The following is an 11379-nucleotide window of genomic DNA, read 5'->3' as shown; positions in this document are numbered from 1 at the left end:
TGTTCGTTCAGTAGAAGCAGGGGTTCCTGCCGACTACACGATGTCTGCGGTAAGTTGATCAATCCGAAGATGTGATGTCGTCTCAGTATCTCAGAGGTGCTCATAGGCGCAGGGTGTGTGCGCATGCGTTCATGGAGGTGGGCACGGCATTTTAATATTGGGGTTTTCCATTATCGCATTTTCAAAATTCCAAAGATAAAAAATGGGCAAGTTTTTTAAATAACGCGGTTCATTCTATCCCCACATCTTCAAAATCTTGCGAATCAAAATGCCTGGAAAATGGCTCTAATAGTGATGTTCTTTCAGTTTCCCCTAAAAAAAGTTATATTCTTTTATAACTAGAAGAAAAACGGTGAAGATCTTTTGCTACTTGATGACTAACCCTATTTCTATGGAGTAAAACTCTCATTTACCCCGAAAAATAAGAAAGAAGAAAGACGGCGATATTCCTTTTTTCATTTTAGAAGTCCCTGCGTGCCGAGAGGCCAGCCAACCGCATCCCCACCTCTCGCCCTTGCGCCACTTTTTCCGGTAAGAAGAAGAAGAAATCTTTCTCTCGTGTCTTCTTTGGCTCCTCCTCCTCGCCAGTCGCCACACAGTCGTGCGCTCGTGTCGCTTTCCCTTTTCTTCCCCACCCACCAAATCCTTCCCGTCGAAACTTCCACCTCGGAGTCCACCAAATCCTCTCACCGTCGCCAACAACTGCTGCTCTGCTTTCCTTTGCTTCGTAACCAACCCATCGCCCTCCTCCAATCCCCGTCCCCGTCCACCCCAATCCGGCCAGCCGCCGCCATTCCTCCCCATTCCGGCGGCCCGAACCGCGCAGGCTGCTTCGCGCGCGCGGCCGACGGTTCGGCTCTCTCTTTCTCTTTCGCGCGCGCGTGTCTGCGGGTACTCGTTCTCTGAATTTTGCTGTTGTTGCTTCTGGTGTTTGATGGCGCAGGGTGTGGAGGAGGAATCCAGCGGCATTGCCGGATTCGGCTCGAGTCCAGTCGGAGGAGGTGTCTGTCTGACCGACAGGCGACAGGTGAGGGATACTATTCGTGCGGGATTACTGGTTAAATTCGGGTGCGTCGCGACTCGCGAGTCGAGTCTAGGAGACGGATTTGGCGGCGGAGTTTGATTTTGGTTCGATGCGCGTTTTGGATTGGATGGGATGTTTCTTAATTTGGTGGGTTAGGATTGGGCTATTCTGATGATCTAATCTATTCTTAGCCTGCGACGCTGGGAGAACCCAATCTGTGCCTACTATGTTGAGTGGAGTAGACGCCATGGAGACTCCCCCTCCCAGTCGATGAACTGGTTATTTCATTCAGTCAAAGCGACAAGAAAGAGCAACTGGACTTGGGTGATAATCTATTATTAGGATGCCACACTGCGTCCGGTGGAACGCCTGAACCTAACCTATATGATATGTTCAGTAAAGCAGATGCTATGGACTCTTCTAGTCCATGAACTGTTTGGCTTTTGAAGCTGAACAAACAGTATGAACTCTGAAGTGTTTAAGGGCCTGTCCAATTGTTTAAACATTTTTCTGGCTGTGAAGTGAATTTGCTTAACTCCCTGACAATGGCCAGGTTTGTTTATCCTTTAGATTCTTCATTCATGTCTCCCATGGGATCTGTCAGATATATATATTCCATTCTGTACTCTTTTACACTACAGCCAACCTCTTGCATATAAGATTCACAGCTTTGTTTTAATCAAGCAATTCATCTGCTCCAGTTATATATACTGATAAATAATGAAGCCACCTTGCTCCCTTTATTTGAACTTACAATGGATTCACTTTGTCTTTGCCCCATGTTAACATTTTCTTCATGTTGGTGTTTAATTACGTAGGGTTTGGAGGAGGAATCGAGCTGCATTGCTGGATTCGGCGGCACTCGTCGAGTTGGAGGAGGTGTCTGACTGACAGGTGAGTAATACTCTTCGTGTGGTTATAAGTCGTGATGAGTCGGGTCTGGTAGACGGATTTGGTGCTATGCTTGTTAGTTGTCTATGCGTGGTCTTCCAATCTTAGTAATATTGTGCATGATGATCTGGTGGGAGACGGCTGAGTGCACTCCCGGTGTTTGACTTTGATTCGATGCGTTTTGGGTGAGGTACTTCTTAATTTGGTGGGTTAGGCGATTGGGCTATTCTAACTTAGCCTGCGACGCTGGGACAACCTACTCTGTAGGTGTTGAGTGAACTAGATGCCATGGACTCTCCCTCCCAGTCGATGAACTGGTTACTTCAGTCAAAGGGAGAGGAAAGAGCAACTGAATTTGGGTGACAATCTAATATTAGGATGCCATGTTGCGGCCGAACAGAACGCCTGAACCTAACCTACGCGTATGTTCAGAAAAGCAGATGCTGTGGACTTTTCTAGTTGATCAACTCTTGGTTATATTCCAGTCAAAACATGGAGAATAAAACCGGCCTTTTGAAGCCGAACCCAAGTGCTTTGGCGATTGGCTATTCCAATCTTAGCTTGCGACACTGCGGATAGATTGAGTGCCTGAACCTGATCTGTATGTTGAGTGAACCAGATGTGATAAACTGGTTGGTTCAGTCAAAAGAAGATAAAATGGTTGGATTTGGGTGATATTCTAATATTAGGACGCCAAGTTGCGGGCAGATGGAATGCCTCAACCTATGTGTTCAGTAAAGCAGATGCTATGGACTCTTCTAGCCCGTGAACTGTTTGGCTTTTGAAGCTGAACAAACAGTATGAACTCTGAAGTGTTTAAGGGCCTGTCCAATTGCTTAATTCACTGTGACTCGTTGACAATGACAAGATTTGTTTATCCTTTAGATTCTTCATGTCTCCATGGGATCTGTCAGATATATATTCTCTTTTCTAAAGTTTGTCAGATATATATTCCATTCTGCCCTCTTTTACACTACAGTCAACCTCTTGTATCTGATATTTGCAGGCTTTGTTTTAATCAAGCACTTCATTTCCTGCAGTTATATATGGAAAATAGAGGTGAGATCTGCATCATGCATGCAAGAAAAGGGTGATGATGCTTGCATAGTTACAATGCAGTAACACAGCTTGGGCTAAATGCATGCACATACACAATTTATATAGCTTTAAGACTTTAACTGATCGGCATAATCTGCAGGGCCACCTAAGCTTTCTTCCAGACCTAGTTTTGGGTGAGGATCCATCATTTGTTTGGCCGATTTTCTTTCCGTCTTGGGTACTCAACCTTGATAGAAAGTTTGTATAAACATATGTACAAATAGTTAGGGGCTTCTTTGTATCCACAATAATTAACTAGAGAAAATATATAATAATTTGAAATTTAAATCCCACCACATCTAGACCCATTTCAAATCTCAATTTCACACTGAAATCCCCCCAATCTACCTAGCAGCCACTTGTTCCCACCTCATTACAGGCTCCTGCAGTCGCCTTTGCACGCCTACACTCTTGTCTCGTATTTCGCTGACCCCTACTGTTCACCATCCATGGCAGGTTAATATTTTCCCAATAAAGAAAGATGCTTGTCATCTGAGCCATATTCTTTGGGCTTGATTTGAGTTTGGATCTGAACTATATTTTCTCTACTATAAGTCTTCCCCTGCCTAATGCCAGTTATTTTGCTCCAAAATTTGTTACTCTTGTTTGAATATTTCCTTCTACCATTCATTTAGCATCTCCCCATCTTCTATATTGGGCTGATCGCTTTAAGTCAATCACGTGGGTTTGATTTTTCAGTCTTTGTAAAATTGATCTGTTTGACAAGAAAATAAAACAGAAATGTTCAATATTAATCTATAGCATTTGCTCAATTTTCAAGAGAGTTTCCTGTTAGTTCTACTCATCTTTATCTTCACCAAATGCAATGGAATTGGCCAGCATGTGACTGTTTTTAGGTGGTGCACACTCATGTTTTAGTTTCTTTTGTGCACATTGGAAGAATGTGAATGCAGAACTAATTCAAGATAATGTCTGTAAATCTTTTATATATGTTATATGAAATTTCATAACCCAATTTTTTCCTGCAGGCACCAACAGAGCTATGAAGTATTTTGTATTCAGATGACATAAGGAGTATTGAGTCTTGTATATTTGTGATGAAAGTTGGTGCTCTTCTGACCTCTGCTGGAATCAACATTGGTCTCTGTATACTTTTTCTGTCATTCTATTCCGTTCTGAGAAAGCAGCCACAAAATGTTAAGGTCTATTTTGGGAGAAGGATTGCTGAGCAGCATAAGCGGCTCCGAGGGGCTTTTATTTTGGAGAGATTTGTTCCATCCCCTAGCTGGATTGTGAGAAGTCTGCAATGCACGGAAGATGAGATCCTATCTACCGCTGGGTTGGATGCAGTTGTTTTCAACAGAGTTCTAGTATTTAGGTGCATACTTTCTTACTTTTACTCTTTTTGCCTCTTCAATATTTACCGTTTGATGTTTATGAGAGAGATCTTTTGAGTTGTGCTAAGTAGAAGGTTCACTTTTGAAAATAGCAACATGTTGATGTGATTTTATAAGCTATATTGCTTTCACTTCTACATGGTTTTCCTCCTTCAAACTAGAAAATTCAGAACATTTTAATATGAAAGCCAATAAGAAAATTGAATTAACTTTGTATAATTGCAGAATAATAGGAAATGTGACCTGATACCTTAATGTAGAGATGAATCGAAACAACAAACTTAACAAATTTAAGCACCTCCTAGATCAAAATGAAATCACTAGACTTAACTAATCAAATGGGCAATCTGGGGGATGCTTGTTGCAGATTATTCCAATTTAATTACTTCTGTGTCCACAAGCATTATTTATTCGTCACCATTCTTGGTAGATGTGGGTTTGTTCTGTTTACGGATGATGTAAACATCTGTCTACTAAAAGGAAACGAAATTATATTAGAAAACATCTTTGATATCCTTCCACTTTCAGCTGATGTTTATGTTTTTCAACAGCATACGCATATTCTCATTAGCTGCCATTCTATGTTTATTTGGAGTTCTCCCCTTGAATTATTTTGGACAAGATATGCGTCATGAACGGATTCCTTCAGCATCATTGGAGACATTCACAATAGGAAATATGAAAGAGAAATCAATATGGTGAGCAATTGAACTTCTCTTATTTGGTTATGAGGAGGCTAACTAGATTCGTTGAATATGCCATCTTATATGTTTCATCTTTTGTTTAGCTGATTTATACCTTGTTCCGGTGTTACCTAGGATCTAAGTTACTAGTTCTGTGTTTGTCGTATATACTGGCCACGTAATCATTTAGGCAGATTTCTTTGGAACTTATACTCTTGGATTTTGTTTGGTCATGACTGCAGGCTCTGGGTCCATTGCGTCGTGCTGTACATCATATCTGGTGTAGCTTGCTTTCTTCTATATATGGTACGCATCAGTAATTTTACCTTTCAAAATTACTTAAATGTTCAATTACCTTAATCTTCAGGAACCTTATTTGTAAAAAAAAAATCCTACATTGTTGCTTTAGGAATACAAGCGTATTGCTAGACTGAGGTTGCTTCATCTTGTTCGAACAACGAGCAAACATAGCCATTTTACTGTTCTTGTCCGTGGGATACCAAAGTCAACTCATGAATCATTCAACAGTGCTGTTGAGAGTTTCTTTACAACGTACCATGCACCGAGCTACCTATCTCATCAAGTTGTTTATAAAGTTGGTAAACTTCAGAAGATAGTGGTAAGCAATATCTCATCAAGTTATGTGATATGTGGACTTTACCAACTTTCTATTCTCTTTTGTGGAAATGTAATGCTGCCGCTGGAGATTCCTGATTAAATATTGTTGTACTTATCTCTGCACTATCCCGTAATGATGAAATATTAAAACTGTTTGATAGCCACTGATAAACAAAAGTAGATCAGTGGTAGTCTGGTAGAGCACAGGCACAAGCACTGTACTCATGGCAAGTCAAGGCAGCCCAGGGGTGCCATGGCGATAGTTAGGCATTAAACAAAAATAATATATCACATGGCAGAAAATGTGAAACTATACCTCATATTGTTTTTCCATACACCTCCCAACAAGGGGAGCGGGGTTCCACTATAGGCTTAACAAACAGAGTTTTGTTGCAAAATGAAAAAGAAACAAAAACTAAAAGAAATAAAGTCCAGACAACCAGCTACAAGGAATTAACCAGACCAGGCCACCACCCAAAAGACCTGAATACAAACAGCCAAGGTTCATAGCAAAACAGACGCTAGCACCAGCACAAAACAAAGTACTACAACCTTGCATCCCAAGATCCCACATAGCACCAAATGAGCTTTTTCAATACTCCCTCCGTCTGAAAAAGCTTGTCCCTCAAATGGATGTATCTATCACCAAGTTAGTGCTAGATACATCCATTTGAGTGTCAGCTTGGGACAAGTTTTTTCGGACGGAGGGAGTAGGTACCAAAGTTACTGGCGGTCTTCCTCTCCTCGTCCAGACTGACCACCTTCATCTTCTTCCTCCGCCTCTGCAATGCTAAGAAGAGTATTGTTTGGAGAGGCACGAGCAGCTTCATGAGTCCTAACAGCAGAGTTACGGATCGCTGATGCCCCATCCAGCAGGTTTTGCTTATCACTATCCTTCATATTAGGAGATTTAGAACTTAAATAACAAGTAACATCAACATAAAGGCTGCACCAGTTAAGATCAATTAGGCCTTGTACAATGCTAGATGCTTAGAAAAATAAACCGGACTTTTCTGAAGCACCAGTGCTTATTTCTACAGGAGAGACGCCTAGTTAAGCGTCTATCCTGTACAAATAAGCACCGATGCTTAAGAAAAGTCTGGTTTATTTCTCTAAGCATCTCTCCTAAGCACCTTGCATTGTACAAGGCCTTAGCAATTAGCAAGTCCATACCATAGGACAACTATACAGCAAAGAGCAAACTAATACGTTGGTAGCATCTATCATGACCTGACATGACTTGAACGCACACCCTCAAGCCTCAAATCATTTTGTGTAGATTATGGAAAGTCTTCTTTCAACTTCACTGCTTCAACTTCGTCCTCCTCATCTGTATGTAGTTGCATGGCTTTAAACATCCCTGTGTTTAAGTAGTGGTGATCTCTTCACTAGGACTACTTGTCACCAATAATATTTTGCAACATGCGGAATTGTTGTAGTTTTTTAGAGCAATGCAAACCACCTTTATTGAACCAGTAAAGCAGGACTATAATTACCATAAAGCACTGCCAATGAGATTATGAGAGGCCGGTGAGCTGTTTGACCAGCACCATCTTTGCATATTGCTATTGGCTTGTCTAGAGCATCTCTCTAACGGAACTCTTAAAACTCATGCTAAGCTCTTTGCGTAATCTCTGTAGTGCAACTGCACAGGACAATATGTCGAACTGAAATTCAGAATCCTTACGAGTTTTAAGTGTACATGTATTTCTTTTTGTTGGGTAATTCAAAACTGTTATACATGCAACGCATGCTTTTATGATGCAGGATCATTCCTTTTCTCAACCGTCCATTTTTCCTATATCACGAGGGAACTATTTTCAGATCTTTGAATCAATACCCTCATTGCATGTTCATAGTACTATCTGTTTGTAGTGATAGCTTATATCCTTACTTTTCAGACGGGTGCAAAGAAGGTTTATAGGAAGTTCAAGCATTTTAAGGGTACCACAGTCGATCAGACATGCAGATCCGTGACATATCGATGTTGTCTTTGTGGGGTGTCATCAAATTCGTTCCAGTTGTTGCCCACTGAAGAGCAAGAGAGGGGAAAACCTTGTGTGAAAAATTCAAACTTGAACTTACCTGCCGAGGTCAACTAGCTGTCATTTGGTTCTTTGCTTACTATTATCGTCACTAAATTATTCTAATCTACTAATTTAGTTGTGCTCACTGAATACAGGAATGTGCTGCTGCTTTTGTATTTTTCAAAACGCGGTATGCAGCGCTAATTGTATCCAAAATTCTCCAGACATCCAATCCTATGAAATGGGTCACTAGTCTGGCCCCAGAACCTAAAGACATGTACTGGTCAAATCTTTGGTTACCGTACAAGCAGCTTTGGATTCGCCGCATAGCTACACTTCTTGGTTCTATTGTTTTTATGTTCATTTTTCTTGTACCTGTGACATTTATACAAGGTCTAACTCAGCTGGAACAGCTGCAACAAAGGCTCCCTTTCCTGAAAGGGTTATTGAAAGGGTAAGTAATCTTAATGCTTATAACTCACCTGTTATTATTAAATGCAGGGTCTAACTCAGCCGGAGCAGCTGCAGCAAAGGATCCCTAAATCTGTATTGACAATACAATGTGCATTAATCAAAATCACTCAATTTGTTAGTAGGATTTAATCTAGGGTTGAGTATCCGAGATAACATTCAATTATGAGGCCTTCCCTTTCTCTAAAAAAGCTATCACAATTATGGCGGTGGTTCAAATTAATAGGTATAGTTTTGAGGCATATAATTCATATTTTGTCGGTCCAGTTCATGATCTAGGAATGCGCGCGTGCCTTATAAACCGGACGGGTGGGAGTACTGAAGTGTGGAGATATTGCAGTATTTAATTCATCATTACAGCAAAATTTAACGATTATTAATTCTCCTGCAGGAAAATCATGACCCAGCTAGTAACTGGATACCTTCCCAGTGTGATCTTGCAAATATTTTTATATACTGTCCCCCCAACCATGATGATGTTTGCGACACTAGAGGGACCTATTTCTCACAGTGAAAGGAAGAAAAGTGCCTGTTGTAAAGTATTATACTTCACCATTTGGAATGTCTTCTTCGTCAATGTCCTATCAGGTTCTGCAATTAACCAACTGAATGCCTTGTCAAGACCAAAGGACATTCCAATGGAGCTTGCCAGGGCAATTCCTTTACAGGTGAATCACATGTTTATGTTCTGTTGTTTATGAAGATGCAAAATATAAATATTTAACTAGGTATATACAGTGCATTTTATTGATGACTTCTGTTTTACTTCCATTTCAGGCCACCTTCTTTACCACCTATGTTCTGACCTCAGGATGGGCTAGTCTGTCATCCCAAGTTATGCAACTCTTTGGTCTTATTTGGAACTTTGTAAGGAAATATATTCTGAGAATGAAAGAAGATAGCGATTGGGTCCTCTCGTTTCCGTATCACACTGAACTACCAAAAGTTCTGTTGTTTGGACTATTGGGCTTCACATGCTCTGTGCTAGCACCTCTCATCCTGCCCTTTTTACTACTCTACTTCTTTCTTGCCTACATTGTGTACCGAAATCAGGTGAGTAACTAGATATAAACTTCAAACATTTAATTTGTTTGTAAACGAACTTCTTATTTGAACTCCACATGCATAATTTGGTCTATAATTATGAATAAAGTAAAAAAGAAATATGTTGGAATGTGTATGTGATCATTTTGTCTGAAATTGTTCTTTTATAATGGGCGGAATTTGAATTTCATAAATCCTCATGTGCTAGCTCCATTTTTAGGTGAAATGCAATCTTTGTCTTGGATATACCATTTGATATGTTTTCTCTGGTCTTGTATAACTTTATTGTGGTTAGATATCTTTTACTTAGTTATTTAACCTGAGTTTTAGGATAACTCAAACCGTTTTCCTAGTTTGTGATTTTGTTTACACTACAAAATATTCGTGGAAGAATGTCCTCTGTGCTCCTATAACCTAATGGGTTGGTAATTTATCATTTTCAGTTCATCAATGTTTATTGCACAAGATACGACACTGGTGGTCTATATTGGCCAGTTGCGTACAATGCGACAATATTCTCTCTGGTGCTCACCCAGATCATCTGCCTTGGTGTCTTTGGCCTTAAAGAATCCCCGGTAGCTGCAGGCTTCACTGTACCACTTATCATCATCACTCTTTTATTCAACCAGTATTGTAGAATGCGTCTTCTGCCGTTATTCAGGACTTTCCCTGCACAGGTTAATATGATTTCTTTAACAATTGGTAGAATGCGTTTTCTGCCGTTATAGAAGGCTCCATGGAGAACTTATTATTCATCTTAGTGTCACTTGCCATTATTTGTTGTTGGACACGCACAGGTTTTGATAGACATGGACAGAGAAGACGAGCAATCAGGTAGAATGGAGCAGATTCACGAGGGCCTTCATTCTGCTTACTGTCAGTCCACCGACACGGAATCCGCCGATGACATATCTTTGGAAAAAGTTCCAGCTATCAGTACAACAGATGAAGATGGCAGCGGCAGCTCAGGTGAACCTAGTGGCAAAGAAAGTGTCGGACAACCAGTAACCGACTTGTCTCACCCGACACTGAAAGGGCTCCCTGTTGATCGGTTACGGCGCGCGGTGAGATCACTCGGTTTCATGATCGGGCTGCAGAAGAGAGGCGTGTCGGCGTAAGCCGTGGTTGGTGAATGTACATACTGCATACAATGTGCACATAGAACAACACAGAGAGACCAAGATACACACATACGGACATTACGCTGCTCCAAGGAAAAAAAGAAATGGAGTGTCGCCTGTTTTTCTTCTCTTTCGAAAGTCGATGTGTTTGCCTGTTTGGTTGCGAGGGTGCAATTTTGTGTTTAAATCGACGCTTACGCGACTTTTCAGGCCATTTTTGGCCATGCACGGACCCTTGAATTGCTTGCTGCATTGTAACCTCAGTTAAACAAGTTGTTGTGCAAGAAAGCAATCCATCCATGTCTACATGTGGCTTTGTTTTGTTCGACTGTTATGTGCCCCTGAAATATATGTACCATGCTTTTACAGCGAGGAATACATCCGTTTCCGCGGCGAGTAATTCTGGACGGAGGGGGTATAATTTTGAGTTGTGAAACTGAATAGCCGTCGGCGGAGACGCCCGGCCAGTCGCGGCAGGCGCAGTGCTGGCCGTCGGGGCTCTGCCGGTGCACGGACGCCACGTGGACTTGCCGCACGTGCCGCACTTCACCTGGTAGCACATCGTCGCGCTCGCTCGGTCGATTGCTCTGTTGCTGGCTCTCTGGTGGTGATGGATGGATGGATGGATGGAGTCCGTGGGTTGAAGACGACTCGCTGGCTGCCTGCGCTATTTATGGACGGGCGGACGGCTTTTCGCCTTTTGCTTTGGCCTGCTGCCCGGTTTAGTTTGACGGCTCCGTTAACGTTCCTGCCTCTGCACAAGAATTTGACTTTCTTCTCTTTTGGCCAAGAAGCAGCAGCAGCAGAAGAATTGAAACGATCCCGTGAAACAAGGCATTAGTGTGGTGGGCTGGCCTCGTTCAGATTCGGTTCCATCAACGACCTCGTGCTTTCACGCCAATAATGACTATATATGTATTTCACTTTAATTCAATTACATTAGTGGCTTGATTTTGAGATTGATTTAGCGATGGGTTTTCAAATGATTTTTGCACCAATGGCTGCGTCCCAACAACGACTACATACGCATAATATTAAAAACAA

The 11379-nt window shown here is 41.5% G+C and overlaps 2 protein-coding genes across 2 annotated transcripts in view; both read left to right on the top strand.

Annotated features, from left to right (window-relative positions):
• Window positions 1-4066, top strand: part of LOC123089887 (uncharacterized) — a 4849-nt gene extending 783 nt beyond the window's left edge. The window contains exons 2-7 of the mRNA XM_044511439.1: window positions 465-850; window positions 944-1027; window positions 1843-1918; window positions 2922-2974; window positions 3114-3147; window positions 4003-4066. Of these exons, the coding sequence (XP_044367374.1) occupies window positions 465-850; window positions 944-1027; window positions 1843-1918; window positions 2922-2974; window positions 3114-3147; window positions 4003-4045 (676 nt within the window). The 3' untranslated portion in view covers window positions 4046-4066. The remainder of the gene's footprint in view (window positions 1-464; window positions 851-943; window positions 1028-1842; window positions 1919-2921; window positions 2975-3113; window positions 3148-4002) is intronic.
• Window positions 4067-4070: 4 nt separating this feature from the next.
• On the top strand, window positions 4071-10663 carry LOC123090635 (CSC1-like protein RXW8; the record flags this gene model as incomplete). The annotated part of the gene is given in 10 exon segments (XM_044511956.1): window positions 4071-4352; window positions 4923-5069; window positions 5297-5360; window positions 5464-5673; window positions 7574-7765; window positions 7855-8153; window positions 8562-8838; window positions 8948-9223; window positions 9658-9891; window positions 10012-10663. Coding segments are annotated over 10 exon segments (2301 nt in total). The 3' UTR covers window positions 10333-10663.
• Window positions 10664-11379: the final 716 nt, after the last annotated feature.

This window comes from Triticum aestivum, chromosome 4B, assembly GCF_018294505.1.
Source record: "Triticum aestivum cultivar Chinese Spring chromosome 4B, IWGSC CS RefSeq v2.1, whole genome shotgun sequence".
In the NCBI taxonomy this organism is placed as follows: domain Eukaryota; kingdom Viridiplantae; phylum Streptophyta; class Magnoliopsida; order Poales; family Poaceae; genus Triticum; species Triticum aestivum.
This window is presented reverse-complemented; position numbering and strand designations above follow the sequence as displayed.